The following is a 16,742-nucleotide window of genomic DNA, read 5'->3' as shown; positions in this document are numbered from 1 at the left end:
ACAAGTATCTAAAACAATGTATGCTATAAAAAAATATATCAACGTATAAGCCTACCTAATAAACGAATAACATGAGCCGTATGGCTCTCTATAGTGTCCCCAGGATGATTTCAACAAGGCTAGAGGTGAGGCTCTATACGAGCAAATCCCGGATTCACATCGAGCACCGACACGTTTATAATAATAATGCCCAATAGGGAAATGGAACAGACTACTTACTGCCCAATGAGGGACAGGCTGGCTGGTAGAAACGCGGGGGTGGGCTGTTCTCAGATTCTACGGGAGAAATAGGGAGATAGAGTTAAAAACAGAGGAGGGTTTGTAAATGATTTTTGATACACTCGCATCCCTAAAGCAGAGATGAGGGAACTCTAGTGTGTCTCTGCTGTCGTAGTTGAAGTTCTACTGAGGATTTTCGGGGAAACTAGGACATGAGAACAGAAGTGAGAAGAGGTAACATTGCTGCAGATTTCTGGGAAAGAAAAGTTGGGTTTGGTTGTAATCCGTGCTCCAAGGTAGGTTGATAATCTAGCATGTTTCCAATACTGTATTTGACACTGCCTTGAAACGAAGATACAGTCATTATGGACGAATAAAATGAGAGTGTGTGTATTGGCACTGTGTCTCTAGGCGAATTACTAAAGTTTAACGCTAATTACTAAACTTTAACGCAGTACGCACCAACCGTAATGCACATTGCAATCAATGGTCACCACAAGTGTGATGTTCACATTTTACAAGGCCTTTCTGGTGCAATTGAACGTGTGCAAATTACCATTTTACATCAGTAGGCCTATGTCTATTTGAACAATATTAGGTTCAAAGTGTTAATGTATTCTCGCATATTATAATTATTTTCAGAGGGACATGATGTCTTCGGCAACGGTGTGAAGGACCTGACCTCCTCACAGAGATGTTGGGCCCAAGTGGATGTCATGTACAATGAATCTGGAGCTATGGCCGATTACTCCTCATAATATACAGGATACTCAGATCCTTCTTCGCCAGCTTAATCTATCCTGGAAGTAACATGGGAATGTTCATATTTTATTTCTGGATTTAGTCAGGAAGGAGAACCGAGCAGCTACGGTGTTATTTTGACGCACCACACAAGGTATCCGCGCCGGAGAAATACAGCTCGTGCATTGGAAGAGCCAGCGCGTAAAACAGAATGCATGGATGTCAAAGCAGTACAATGATCTAGAATTGAGATCTGTATATTGACTGAGTTTTATTGTTTGGTGAATTCACGCCAAGGTCGAAGAAAATATAATTATTTGAAAATGAAAGAAAAATCGAAAAATGCTGCCCGGACTCGACGGGAAAAGGAAAATAGTGAATTCTATGAGCTGGCCAAACTATTGCCTTTACCTTCTGCCATCACGTCTCAGCTTGATAAAGCTTCAATTATTCGACTCACAACAAGTTACTTGAAAATGAGAATTGTTTTTCCTGAAGGTAAGGTTATGATATTATTACATTAAACGTTATGTTATATTATGATGATTATTATTAGGCTATTATAAAAACCAACGTTTATATTGATGTTATCATAAGTGTTATTGGTGTATTTAAAATTCTATTTGTGTTACAGTTATGCTTTTTGTTTTTATTTTGATGCTAGATATTCATGTTCTTATGCAAGGCTAATAATTCCCAAAATTAATTCCAAATGTTGCCACATATTATCAAATGACTTTTTTGCCTCATATATTCGCTGATATGCATGTGTAAGTTGTTATATTATAATGATGTCTTATAATGATGAATCATGTCATGTTATTAACGTTTTTATTCTGCTCTCATTCTGCAAAATGCCTGTGCTGCCACTTCTCCTCATTTACACGAATCATTGGGGAATCAATAAGACTACAGTAATGATTGTGTTTACGTATGGGAGATGTGTAGGCCTACATGCATCTAAATTAAGCTGTATGTTGCATAACATAACTTGTTAGGCCCAATTAAATTCCATTCAATAATCTCGGCACTGTTGAATGTGAAGGGAATATTTTTATTTACCTATCTTATTTCCCATACTGATATATGGAATAGTTCTATATTTTAGTTGGTTATATATTGTCAAATATAAGCAATCAGGGAGATAGTCAAAATGCCATACGGACCTAAGATAACTTTTGTAGGCCTTTCGAATTATGGCCATGAAATTGTGGCAATATTATTAAATAACTAGGACTAAAAATACAATTCATTGGAATTTATTCTATCAAAATCTACCATCATGTTTTTCCAAAACAAACTTGATTCATGCCTAAGTAGCCTAAAGATGGCAACTTTATGCACACAATGTACTGTGAAATAAGTAGTGTGCGCGCATACATGGATAACTGACCGTTGTACACACCTCTTTGTCTGTGAAGAATACACTGTGCGTGTCTTTTTACATTTCTACACGTGTAGTCCCCTTTCAGAGTCAGGCGACCATGATGCCCCTGGAAGACGATTATCCGTCATTTGCCACCTTCTCCCCGCGGTCTCAACGGGCCCCTGTTCTGCGTGACCGCTACAGAGCCACGCCAATTAGCGTCACCCGAGCGACTAGCGGTCTGATCCTTACGAACATATGGGGGCCTTGTAACACTGAGGCAAAGAAGAGAAGCGACTTCTCAAGCTTAGGCTGTTAAGACACACAGAACAAACCAAAAAACGCACGAGAGTATATGGATTGTGGATTTTGCTTAAAATCGATTCCCCCTGTGTCGAATGTTGTTTTTAGGCCTATAGGCCTAACCTATGTATGACGTTGCAGGTGATCAACGATTCATCGCATGCACAGGCGTCTTGGGCGTACCCGTAGATATTATCATATCAATAATGGTAATGCATAAGAAGGGGAACACTGCACGTAATAGGCCTACTGAACATATTTCATCTAAATTCTAGTTGACAAATTCCATAAGCACACGCGATTGGTTGTTTTGACATTGTGACAAGTGTCATATCTCGTCTACAGTTCATTTTATCTTCATCAGTGTTTTACTGAGTTGTCCAAGGTCCAGATATCTGTCTAACACTATACACCTACTTCAAATTGGGGGATTCCTCACGAACTAAAAACTAAAAAATACCATGATTGGGGGATTTTCACGAAATTGAATCCATAGAAGGGTCCTTTGGAGGAAGAATTGTTGACATATATTTGACATTTGTACATTAAAGCATAATTGAGAAATAAAGACTTGAATTTCGAATATTTGTGACATTTTCGATTTACCCAGGCCTCCTTTAAGACTCTATAATGTTTCATCTGTAGGTGCTGCAAAGCAGAAATTGCTTTCATATGAAGCTTTGCCACTTGCTCTGTGATATTAGTAGTATTCTGATTTCAATAACAATTTTATTACATTAATTTATAACAATTTTAAAAATGTGATTTGGTTATTTGTCAATATAGGCCTATGGTTTAACATAGTACAGATCTACCTACTCTACAGGCATATCAAAGTCCCAGAGTGGGATCTCTGCTAGTTTTACATTTATGGACCATTTTATACAGAGAAATTGACAAAGTAGGCAATGTAGCCAATCACAGCCCTCTTTTTACTTGCATCATTACACATCCTGCAAATCACCAGCAGAGGGCGACCATTTTGAATCCATTTTCACATTCCCTCATTGATAATACTTACAAATTACTCTAAAAGTAGCAGAGATCCCACTCTGGAACTTTGATAGTCTGTAGAGTATATAGAGAAATTAGCCAAATCCAAAATGGTAGCCTATATTTTCAATGTTCATGTTTATATTTTTCAATATTAATACATTTGTCATACATCTTTATAAAAAATATATAGCTGATATCACAGAGCAAACAGTAAAGCTTCATGTGACACCAATCTTTGCTTTGTAGCACCTACAGATGAAACATTATGGAGTCTTAAAGGAGGCCTGGCTAAGACGAAAATGTCAGAAATATTCCAACTTCAATTAATTATTTCTCAATCATGCTTTAAGATACAAATGTCAAATATATGTCAACAATCCTTTCTCCAAAGCACCCTACTTTCGATTACATCTAGTGAAAATTCCCAAAATCTGGCCACTCCAATATGTCCCCTATACATTTTAAATCAATGAGCCATGATAACCATAGAAGTTAAATTGATAAAGAATTCACGGGTGCAACAAATACAGCCTCTTACAAGGCACGCCTCAAAATATGTTAATGAGCCAGAAACAACAATAGGCCTACCATGCACCCACTAGTGGTTAAAAGGTTTTTGGCGCTCCAAAGATACGTTTTTTGATTTTTACTGTTGATAATACCTAAAATGTCAGTTTTCCGTTACAGTGTAGGCTAAAGGCTAGGTTAGGTTATCAACTTAAGCCCGTTGTAGATAGGCCCGCCTACTCTTTAATATTGATAAAAGAGGAGAGGAGAAAAAAATGTAAACCAGAAATAGTCTATCTAGTGTTAGAAGCTCATTTCAGTCACAGTTTATCTGGGTGAATGGAATGATGAGGAAATTATGACAGGACTATGCTTGATTCGTTTTTTATCACCGTTCCATGATTTTAATAGGCTACAGCTTACCGTTTCCACACTTGATAAGGAAACAAAGCATGCGGTCGTTTCCCAACACAAGCATATGGTAAAATAAACTGATGAATAATTGAAGCTACAGTCTCACAGGAAGGAGGGGATAGTGGCTGTATGGGGGAATATTCTGTATACTCAGTTTAGGAGGGTCCTGTCACTGATGCGTTTTACGATCCGTATTGCGAGCCATGTGCGTTCCTCATTAAATAGCCTCTGCTGTTTTAAAGGGCTGTCCAAACACACACTGCTGCGAGGAGTGCAAAACAAATCGCCTTGAAACACATAACACAACGTCGAATTAGGCCCGGAAAGTGACAGCGTTTATTGCAAAGAAAATGTTCCGAGTATTCGCCAGTAAAAGATTATATAAAAATGTATAGAGGTGAGAGGGTTTATGGCCGTTATTGACAGCGAGCGGTCAATAACATTTGCTTCACCTCATGTTGTCCCACCGAGTTGAATTACAAGTCACATCAGAGAGCGGGAGAGACGTGTTGGTGCGTTTGTTTTTCTGAAGTCTTCCGCCGCTGTTAGATTAATCGAAAACACAAACAGACATACAATGCGTATTTGGGCCACCTCACATTTTATTTGGTTCAACAAAATGACATTAAATAACCATAACAGCAAACTATGTGTCTGGCTTATCAGGCGTTGCTGACGCAAAAAGGCTATATTAAAATCATAATTCCAATATAGGACATTAATAGGCCTAGCCCATTTCTTGGAAGGATTTTTAGCTTTTTATATTCCTATACCTTGTTGAAACCTGCACAATTAATGGGACACGATATATGTGTGTGTAGACCTACACAACATATTGTGCTTCTTCTAAGAGCTGAGGCCCATGTAAATAATGATCTAAATCTGTTGTAGACGCGCACGTGAGCAAAATAACAGATTGAGCTCAGAGAAACTGGGAGCTTTTTCAACTGCAATTTTATAGGAGACGAATACAATTTTCTAGCCATGCATGCGAGCAATTGAACACTCTTTCAGGACAGGGCTCTACAGACTAATCTTTGAGTCGTCACTAACACCTCTTTTGTTTGAAATGTAGGTCCTACTTTTGTTCACTCATGTCGCAGGAGTATCTTTAGATCCTATTTCTGAATGTAATGCCCAATTTAGTGATTATCTTAAGCGCGCGTTGATGTCGAAGAGAGCCTAATTCCCTGCGGTAGGTCAAGTGCGAGAACCTAAAGGCCCCAGCTCGAGCTCCCACACAGATTACCATGGCGCGGAGAGGAACAGACAGTCCCACCTATGGGGTCATCACTAGTTACCACAGCCTATTTGTACAATTATACATTTTTTAAAATGTGATTTTAAATCGAACCCTTATCTTAAACACACTTCTAACCTTATGCCTAACCCTAACCTTAAATTAAGCCAAAAAAAGCTAATGTTTTTTTTTATATACATTTTTACAATATAGCCAATTTTGACTTTGTGGCTTTGGTACCTAGTGGAAACCCACCTATGGCCCTGCTTACTTGTAATTAGCTTAAAACGTGACGTATTGACACACAAAAAACGGCCCTAGTATAATTATAGTTTCCCCCCCACTACAAGCTTCCACATGTTACGGTATTGATAGTAATTCATTAGAACGATATGAAATTCTAAAGGTTAAGAGATTTAGATTAAATCATTGTCTATTGAATAATATATTATTTTCCATATGATGCTGAATGGTCCAGCTCCTGTAGTGAACAGGCTGCATATTTGAGTTATGGTTAAGGAGTAATTTGTTTGTTTCAGTTGTGTAAACGTGAAGTGCATTTTTGGTTAATATTAAAATGCGAAACGTTTTTGTTGTTGGAGGAGATTTGCACGTCCAATTTCTTGCCAACCTGTTTACAGTCCACTTATCGCTGTGAAATCAGGTGTGCTCAACTGAACGAAGAATATTAGGTTTTTAAATATACACCCTAACATTATATTTATTTCAAGTGTGAATATGAATATTATTATTCACACTAAAATCATTGATTTTAACGCTGATAGACATATTATTACATTTACACAATTACGTCGAAAATGAATAATGCATCTCAAAGGCATCCTCTCTATAAGGATATTAGGCCTATGTAAGATTATTATTGTCATGTTTGGATATTATGATGATGAGTATTATTATGTCGCTTTTATTATAACTTATGCACATTCATTCTAAAATACAAACTGATATTCACTTATTTTCCCATGTGTGTTGCAGGTCTGGGAGAGTCCTGGGGCCACGTGAGTCGGACCAGATCTCTGGATAATGTTGGGCGGGAGCTGGGATCACATCTGTTACAGGTGGGATCACATATCCTACAGGTGCAGACTTATTTGAATTATGAACGCCATTTTTATCTTTGGAATATAATAGAAATGTAAAAAAAATGTCGAATGGTAAACGTGTTTTTATTATTGTAAATTCTGTACAGATGACTTATTTTTATTGTATTATTATTATTATCATTATTATTATCATCATAATCCCACGTGACAGCAGCAGTTGTCGCCAAATCCATATTTTAAAGGGAGAGTGATTTTCTTCCTCACAACATCTCCCTCCTGCTGCTCTCATTCTTGTGGATATAAATCTGGAAATATCTTCAACGCATTCATAGTCACGCGCCTCTCTTCTCTCCTCCGGGAGTCTCTAGTTAACAAGGGTTCGTTCCTACATGATCGTAACAACACTAAATGCAACACAGCAAAAGTACCATGGCCTAGTAGTTACAGTATAGTCGAAGTTCTAGACTATAATAATGATATTAATAAGTATGCAGACATTATTAGTGTGTTTCTATTGATAATTTCAAGCAAGGTAATTAATAATTTCAAGATAATTAATTTGGATACATTGAACAAAATGTTATTATTATTATGCTAATTGGTAACAACCTTTTTGATACAGTCAACCGATAAAAAAACACAATGCTACGATGCCGTCATATACGTCTCCGATATTTTCCTTATTTTGTATTGACAACAGATTGATTGATTATTAATTTGAGAACTTAAATGATCTAATAGCCTGTATAGTAGCATTAATATGTAGGCCTAGCTAGGCAAAGATCTACGCACATTTTGTCCACATTGGACCTAATTAATATGTACATTACATTTATTTTTCAGACGTTGGACGGGTTCATTTTTGTGGTTGCTCCTGACGGGAAAGTAATGTACATATCTGAAACAGCATCGGTCCATTTGGGCTTATCACAGGTAGGCTGCTACACAATCCGTCTTTATTTATATTAAATTGATTGCTTTATTTTGCATTCGATTTAAATCGATCCTTGTGCTTTGTGCTACAGTCGACATAGCCTATAGTCCTATGTTTTACGTTTCTTGAAAACAATGACTAAACGTGTATTTTAACAGGTAGAGCTGACCGGAAATAGTATTTACGAGTACATCCACCCCGCTGACCACGACGAAATGACAGCCGTGCTGACAGCTCACCAACCCTGCCACTCGCACTTTGTCCAAGGTATGGTAGCCTGTGTATGCTATGGTGACTGACTGAGCACTGAATCATGTGTCATGGTATTTACATTATATGGTCGTCTTTGATTGCGTTTTCTCTCTGTCTTTGAAGAATATGAAATGGAACGTTCGTTCTTCTTGAGAATGAAATGTGTCCTCGCGAAAAGAAATGCTGGTCTGACATGTGGTGGATACAAGGTAGGCCTTTGTTGCTACAGTTGTTAGATTATATAGTCAGTCATTCCAGGTTGTATTGATGTTGTGACTGAATTGTTGATAGTTGGCACATGGTCTTTATAATTGAAGCCTATATTTTTAACTTCTCTGGCAAACTGCAGTTGGTTTTTGAAAAATCCATCAAACTGTAGTTTTAGCCCTGCTAGAAACTCTCCGTTCCCAAGCAGTCCATAATTACAGAAATCTCATGCAATACCTCTAAACTGGTTGAATACATATTTCCATATGTGTATTCTTATATATTGTAGGCCTTCATGCATATTTGTGTGTACAATTCTGTCAGGTGATCCACTGCAGCGGGTACCTAAAAATCCGTCAGTACAGCCTGGACATGTCTCCATTTGATGGCTGCTACCAGAACGTGGGCTTGGTGGCGGTGGGCCACTCTCTACCGCCTAGCGCTGTCACTGAAATCAAACTACACAGCAACATGTTCATGTTCAGAGCCAGCCTGGATATGAAGCTCATTTTCCTCGACTCCAGGTAAATACAGCATTTAACGCAACTCACACACTGGAGATGCTTAGTGGTCCCAAATACTTAAGGTTCCACTTGAAACATCTTCTAACGGCTTTGTAGAGCATTCATAACATCTTCATAAACACTACATAGATGCATGAGTAGTCATACACATCTGAAATAATGAGGAAGATGCGGAAATTGGGTACGTTCTGTATGCATATGTATCTGTAATTCTGAGTGTATTTAATATTGTGTGTGTCCCAGGGTAGCTGAGCTGACAGGCTATGAGCCCCAGGATCTTATAGAGAAGACCCTCTATCACCATGTCCACAGCTGTGACTCCTTCCACCTGAGATGTGCACACCACTTGTGTGAGTTAGGTTTGTTTTGCTCTCCTACAGTTACTATCTCCCAGTCCCCAGCACTAGAATTTTCAATCTGTGATATATTAACAGTGTAGTGGCAATAGTATTACAAAAGGCATAACTAACACCACTGTCTGTGCTGAATGTTATACAGATATCTAATGTACTTACAGTGGATTCGGAAACTATTCAGACCCCTTGAATATTTCCACATTGTGTTACGTTACAGCCTTATTCTAAAATGTCATGTGCCTTTTACTGAGGAGTGGCTTCCGTCTGGCCACTCTACCATAAAGGCCGGATTGGTGGAGTGCTGCAGAGATGGTTGCCCTTCTGGAAGGATCTCCTATCTCCACAGAGGAACTCTGGAGCTCTATCAGAGTGACAATCGGGTTCTTAGTCACCTCCCTGACTAAGGCCCTTCTCCCCTGATTGCTCAGTTTGGTGGTTACAAACTTCTTCTATTTAAGAATGATGGAGGCCACTGTGTTCTTGGGGACCTTCAATGCTGCAGACATTTTTTGGTGCCTCGACACAATCCTGTCTCGGAGCTCTGTGGACAGTTATTTTGACCTCATGGCTTGGTTTTTGCTGTGACATGCACTGTCAACTGTGGGACCTTATATAGAAAGGTGTGTGCCTTTCCAAATCATGTCCAATCAGTTGAATTTACCACAAGTGGACTCCAATCAAGTTGTAGAAATATATCAAGGATGATCAATGGAAACAGGATGCACCTCAGCTCAATTTTGAGTCTCATAGCAAAGGGTCTGATTACTTATATAAATAAGGTATTTCTAAAAACCTGTTTTCGCTTTGTCATTATGGGGTATTGTGATTTTTATTTTATTTAATACATTTTAAAACGAGGATATAACGTAACAAAATGTGAAAAAAGTCAAGGGATCTGAATACTTTCCGAATGCACTGTAATTGTACTTTAATAATTGCTTTACATCACATGAAACAAAGTGCCTTTTTTTCCATTTATAAAAATTGCTTTATGAACTATCTGATTGATATTATAGTTTCACGTCGAAAATATTATCTGACAAATAAAATATTATCTTTTTTAATTATGTCTTATCAGTTCTAATATATTTTGTGTATATGACAGAGTAATTGCAATAACCTGTTCTACTTAGAACAACATCCATCCTCTCACAAAAATAGTGCCAGAAGAAATGGCAGCAGTTTTACGGGCGCCTAACCAATTGTGCTATTATGTGGGGGTTTTCGCATTATTTGTAACTTATTTTGTACATAATGTTTCTGCAACCGTATCTTATGGCAAAAAAGAGCTTCTGGATATGAGGACAGCTGATCACTACCTCGGATCAGACAAAGATTTTTTCAACAACAAGCAAGACTCACCTGATATTCTCCAAACACCCGGCAGGGCCGACATCCCAGTTATTCTCAAGAGGAAGCGACGCAGGTACAGAGGACGAAGAGCCGGATGCCTCGTCAGGACCTGCAGAAGGCGAGTAGGAAAGCTGCCATTACCGTCAATATTACTCGCCAACGTGCAATCATTGGACAATAAATTAGACAAGGTACGATCACAAATATCCTACCAACGGGACATCAAAAACTGTAATATCCTATGTTTCACGGAATCGTGGCTGAATGACGACATGGATATTCAGCTAGCGGGATATACGCTGCACAGGCAGGATAGAACAGCACACTTCGATAAGACAAAGGGGGGCGGTCTGTGCATATTTGTAAACAACAGCTGGTGCACAAAATCTAAGGAAGTCTCTAGATTTTGCTCACCTGAAGTAGAGTATATTGTGATAAATTGCAGGCCACACTACTTGCCTAGAGAGTTCTCAGCTATACTTTTAGTGGCTGTTTATTTACCACCACAAACAGATGCTGGCACTAAGACTGCGCTCAGTCAGCTGTATAAGGAAATAAGCAAACAGGAAAACGCTCACCCAGAGACGGCGCTCCTAGTGGCCGGAGAATTTAATGCAGGGAAACTTAAATCAGTTCTACTAAATCTCTATCAACATGTTAAATGTGCAACCAGAGGGAAAGGAATTGTAGATCACCTGTACTCGACACACAGAGACGCGTACAAAGCTCTCCCTCGCCCTCCATTTGGCAAATCCGACCACAATTCTATCCTCCTGATTCCTGCTTACAAGCAAAAATTAAAGCAGGAAGCACCAGTGACTCGGTCTATAAAAAAATGGTCAGATGAAGCAGATGCTAAACTACAGGACTGTTTTGCTATCACAGACTGGAACATGTTCTGGGATTCTTCCGATGACATTGAGGAATACACCACATTAGTCACAGGCTTTATCAATAAGTGCATCGAGGACGTCGTCCCCACAGTGACTGTCCTTACATACCCCAACCAGAAGCCATGGATTACAGGCAACATTCGCACTGAGCTAAAGGGTAGAGCTGCATCTTTCAAGGTGTGGGACTCTAACCCAGAAGCTTACAAGAAATGCCACTATGCCCTACGACGAACCATCAAACAGGCAAAGCGTCAATACAGGGCTAAGATTGAATCATACTACACCGGCTCCGACGCTCGTCGGATGTGGCAGGGCTTGCAAACTATTACAGACTACAAAGGGAAGCACAGCCGCGAGCTGCCCAGTGACACGAGCCTACCAGACGAGCTAAATCACTTCCTTGCTTGCTTCGAGGCAAGCAACACTAAGGCAGCTGTTCCGGATGACTGTGTGATCACGCTCTCCTTAGCCGACGTGAGTAAGACCCTTAAACAGGTCAACATACACAAGGCTGCCTCCTGTACTCCCTGTTCACCCACGACTGCATGGCCAGGCACGACTCCAACACCATCATTAAGTTTGCAGACGACACAACAGTGGTAGGCCTGATCACCGACAATGACGAGACAGCCTATAGGGAGGAGGTCAGAGACCTGGCCGGGTGGTGCCAGAATAACAACGTATCCCTCAATGTAACCAAGACTAAGGAGATGATTGTGGACTACAGGAAAAGGAGCACTGAGCACGCCCCAATTCTCATCGACGGGGCTGTAGTGGAGCAGGTTGAGAGCTTCAAGTTCCTTGATGTCCACATCAAAAACAAACTAGAATGGTCCAAGCACACCAAGACAGTCATGAACATTATCATCCCAGATGGCGTAGACGTCTTTGTCCTTCGTCTTGTCATGTCCCATGTATATATATATTTACATCTTTTCTTCGCATATCTTTTTATATATTTTTTTTCTAAAAACTCAACCTCAAAACACTCTCCTGCAACCCGCCTCACCAATTTCAAAATAAAAAGAAAGAGAAAAAAAAAAGAGAAAAAAAAGTATTATTTACCTCAAATCTGAAATCCACAACAAATGCTTGCCAGAGGTTAGCCAGAGGCTGGCCAGTTCACTGGCTAACGTTGGAGTTCAGCTAGCCACGGTTGGGAGTCATCAGCTATCCCTTAGCTTGAAAAGCTATCGCCAGTTTTGTACAGCGAGACTCAGACCAGAGCATACCGGACCTATTTTCTCTCCATATCCCCGGATTTCTACCACAGGCTCTGGACATTTACACCTGGATCTGGCAGCTAGCTAGCTGCTACCCGAGTGACTATTGGCTAACGTCGGTCCCGGAGCTAACATCAATTATTCCAGAGCTAGCCAGCTGAAGAGTTCCATTAGCCACTCCTGGGCTACAATCACCTATCCGGACCCGTGTTACTGCCGATGCGGAGCCCCATCGGGCCTTCACGACTGGACTACCGACGTTATCTGCCCGAGGGAGTTATCCAACTGGCCCCTCCGTAACCTGAACACCCATTTGCGGCCCGCTAATCGTTAGCTGACTTATCGGCTGCTATCTGAATAGGACTATCGGACAATTTTCTTGGGACACTATAACTATTTTTGCCACACGGAACCCCACTAATCTACAGACGGAAACGTACGAGGTGGCTAAAAACAGGTCTCCCTCCATCTTCTGCCAGCTTTCTACCTATGGCCCGGCTAGCTGTCTGAATCCCACGGGACCCTTATGATCACTCGGCTAAGCATGTCTCTCCATAATGTCAATATGCCTTGTCCATTGCTGTTCTGGTTAGTGTTTATTGGCTTATTTCACTGTAGAGCCTCTAGCCCTGCTCATTATACCTTATCCAACCTTTCAGTTCCACCACCCACACATGCTATGACATCTTCTGGTTTCAATGATGTTTCTAGAGACAATATCTCTCTCATCATCACTCAATGTCTAGGTTTACCTCCACTGTATTCACATCCTACCATACCTTTGTCTGTACATTATACCTTGAAGCTATTTTATCGCCCCCAGAAACCTGCTCCTTTTACTCTCTATTCGGGGCGTCATAGATGACCAATTCTCATAGCTTTTAGCCGTACCCTTATCCTACTCCTCCTCTCACAAATTATCAATGAACTTACCTGGTACCACCCCAAAGCCTTAAACACTGGCACCCTCATAGATATCATCCTAACCAACTTGCCCTCTAAATACACCGCTGCTGTTTTCAACCAAGATCTCAGCAATCACTGCCTCATTGCCTGTATCCGTAATGGGTCAGCGATCAAACGACCTCCACTAATCACTGTCAAACGCTCCCTGAAACATTTCAGCGAGCAAGCCTTTCTAATTGACCTGGCCCGGGTATCCTGGAAGGATATTGACCTCATTCCATCAGTAGAGGATGCCTGGTTATTTAAAAAAAAAATGCCTTCCTCACCATCTTAAATAAGCATGCCCCATTCAAGAAATTTAGAACCAGGAACAGATATAGCCATTTACATTTTACATTTTAGTCATTTAGCAGACACTCTTATCCAGAGCGACTTACAGTAGTGAACGCATACATTTCATACAATTTCATACATTTTTTTTTTTTTTTCCTGTGCTGGCCCCCCGTGGGAATCGAACCCACAACCCTGGTGTTGCAAACACCATGCTCTACCAACTGAGCTACAGGGAAGGCTAGTATTTAAGCACAGTTGATGGCCACGGAAGGAGAGTTTGGTTAGCCCTTGGTTCTCTCCAGACCTGACTGCCTTTAACCAACACAAAAACATCCTGTGGCGTTCTGCGTTAGCATCGAACAGCCCCGTGATATGCAACTTTTCAGGGAAGTTAGAAACCAATATACACAGGCAGTTAGAAAAGCCAAGGCTAGCTTTTTCAAGCAGAAATTTGCTTCCTGCAACACAAACTCAAAAAAGTTCTGGGACACTGTAAAGTCCATGGAGAATAAGAACACCTCCTCCCAGCTACCCACTGCACTGAGGATAGGAAACTCTGTCACCTCCGATAAATCCACTATAATTGAGAATTTCAATAAGCATTTTTCTACGGCTGGCCATGCTTTCCACCTGGCTACCCCTACCACAGTCAACAGCACTGCACCCCCCACAGCTACTCACCCAAGCCTACCCCATTTCTCCTTCTCCCAAATCCAGTCAGCTGATGTTCTGAAAGAGCTGCAAAATCTGGACCCCTACAAATCAGCCGGGCTAGACAATCTGGACCCTTTCTTTCTAAAATTATCTGCCGAAATTGTTGCAACCCCTATTACTAGCCTGTTCAACCTCTCTTTCGTGTCGTCTGAGATTCCAAAAGATTGGAATGCAGCTGCTGTCATCCCCCTCTTCAAAGGAGGGGACACTCTTGACCCAAACTGACCTATATCTATCCTACCGTGCCTTTCTAAGGTCTTCGAAAGCCAAGTCAACAAACAGATTACCGACCATTTCGAATCCCACCGCACCTTCTCCGCTATGCAATCTGGTTTCAGAGCTGGTCATGGGTGCACCTCAGCAATGCTAAAGGTCCTAAACGATATTGTAACCGCCATCGATAAGAAACAATACTGTGCTGCCGTATTCATTGACCTGGCCAAGGCTTTCGACTCTGTGAATCACCACATCCTCATCGGAAGACTCAATAGCCTTGGTTTCTCAAATGATTGCCTCGCCTGGTTCACCAACTACTTCTCTGATACAGTTCAATGTGTCAAATCAGATGGCCTGTTGTCCGGGCCTCTGGTAGTCTCTATGGGGGTGCCACAGGCTTCAATTCTTGGGCCAACTCTTTTCTCTGTATACATCAATGATGTTGCTCTTGCTGCTGGTGAGTCTCTGATCCACCTCTACGCAGACGACACCATTCTGTATACTTCTGGCCCGTCTTTGGACACTGTGTTAACAACCCTCCAGACGAGCTTCAATGCCATACAACTCTCCTTCCGTGGCCATCAACTGCTCTTAAATACTAGTAAAACTAAATGCATGCTCTTCAACCGATCGCTGCCCATACCTGCCCGCCCGCCCAGCATCACTACTCTGGACGGTTCTTACTTAGAATATGTGGACAACTACAAATACCTAGGTGTCTGGTTAGACTGTAAGCTCTCCTTCCAGACTCACATCAAACATCTCCAATCCAAAGTTAAATCTAGAATTGGCTTCCTATTTCGCAACAAAGCATGCTTCACTCATGCTGCCAAACATAGCCTCGTAAAACTGACCATCCTACCGATCCTCGACTTCGGCAATGTCATTTACAAAATAGCCTCCAATACCCTACTCAATAAACTGGATGCAGTCTATCACAGTGCCATCCGTTTTGTCACCAAAGCCCCATATACTACCTACCATTGAGACCTGTACGCTCTCGTTGGCTGGCCCTCGCTTCATACTTGTCGCCAAACCCACTGGCTCCAGGTCATCTACAAGACCCTGCTAGGTAAAGTTCCCCCTAATCTCGGCTCACTGGTCACCATAGCAGCGCCCACCTGTAGCACGCGCTCCAGCAGGTATATCTCTCTGGTCACCCCCAAAGCCAATTCCTCCTTTGGCCATCTCTCCTTCCAGTTCTCTGCTGCCAATGACTGGAACGAACTACAAAAATCTCTGCAACTGGAAACACTTATCTCCCGCTCTAGCTTTAAGTACCAGCTATCAGAGCAGCTCACGGATCACTACACCTGTACATAGCCCATCTATAATTTAGCCCAAACAACTACCTCTTCCCCTACTGTATTTATTTATTTATTTTGCTCCTTTGCACCCCATTATTTCTATTTCTACTTTGCACTTTCTTCCACTACAAATCTACCATTCCAGTGTTTTACTTGATATATTGTATTTACTTTGCCACCATGGCCTTTTTGCCTTTACCTCCCTTATCTAACCTCATTTGCTCACATTGTATATAGACTTATTTTTCTACTGTATTATTGACTGTATGTTTGTTTTACTCTATGTGTAACTCTGTGTTGTTGTATGTGTCGAACTGCTTTGCTTTATCTTGGCCAGGTCGCAATTGTAAATGAGAACTTGTTCTCAACTTGCCTACCTGGTTAAATAAAGGTAAAATAAAAAAATAAAATAAAAAGAGGGCACGACAAAGCCTATTCACCCTCAGGAAACTAAAAAGATTTGGCATGGGTCCTGAGATCCTCAAAAGGTTCTACAGCTGCAACATTGAGAGCGTCCTGACCGGTTGCATCACTGACTGGTACGGCAATTGCTCGGCCTCCGACCGCAAGGCACTTCAGAGGGTAGTGCGTACAGCCCAGTACATCACTGGGTCTAAGCTGCCTGCCATCCACGACCTCTAAACCAGGCGGTGTCAGAGGAAGGCCCTAAAAAT

General features: G+C 41.1%; 1 protein-coding gene across 4 annotated transcripts in view; it reads left to right on the top strand.

The window, feature by feature from the left end:
• The first annotated feature begins 239 nt into the window (after positions 1-239).
• The window catches only part of LOC106605499 (single-minded homolog 1-A), a 29,528-nt gene continuing 13,025 nt past the window's right edge, over positions 240-16,742 (top strand). The window contains exons 1-8 of one of the 4 annotated variants that reach the window (XM_014201225.2): positions 240-515; positions 862-1,458; positions 6,783-6,865; positions 7,694-7,783; positions 7,943-8,051; positions 8,160-8,245; positions 8,568-8,767; positions 9,011-9,126. In XM_014201225.2, coding sequence (XP_014056700.1) covers positions 1,284-1,458; positions 6,783-6,865; positions 7,694-7,783; positions 7,943-8,051; positions 8,160-8,245; positions 8,568-8,767; positions 9,011-9,126 — 859 coding nt within the window. In that variant the 5' untranslated portion in view covers positions 240-515; positions 862-1,283. Of the gene's footprint in view, positions 516-861; positions 1,459-6,782; positions 6,887-7,693; positions 7,784-7,942; positions 8,052-8,159; positions 8,246-8,567; positions 8,768-9,010; positions 9,127-16,742 lie in introns of all 4 variants that reach the window. The other 3 variants (XM_014201223.2, XM_014201226.2, XM_014201224.2) reach the window with 3 other exon arrangements.

The sequence above is a fragment of the Salmo salar genome, chromosome ssa05 (assembly GCF_905237065.1).
Source record: "Salmo salar chromosome ssa05, Ssal_v3.1, whole genome shotgun sequence".
NCBI lineage: Eukaryota > Metazoa > Chordata > Actinopteri > Salmoniformes > Salmonidae > Salmo > Salmo salar.
Note: the sequence above shows the minus strand (reverse complement) of the source record. Positions and strands in the feature narration are given on the sequence as shown.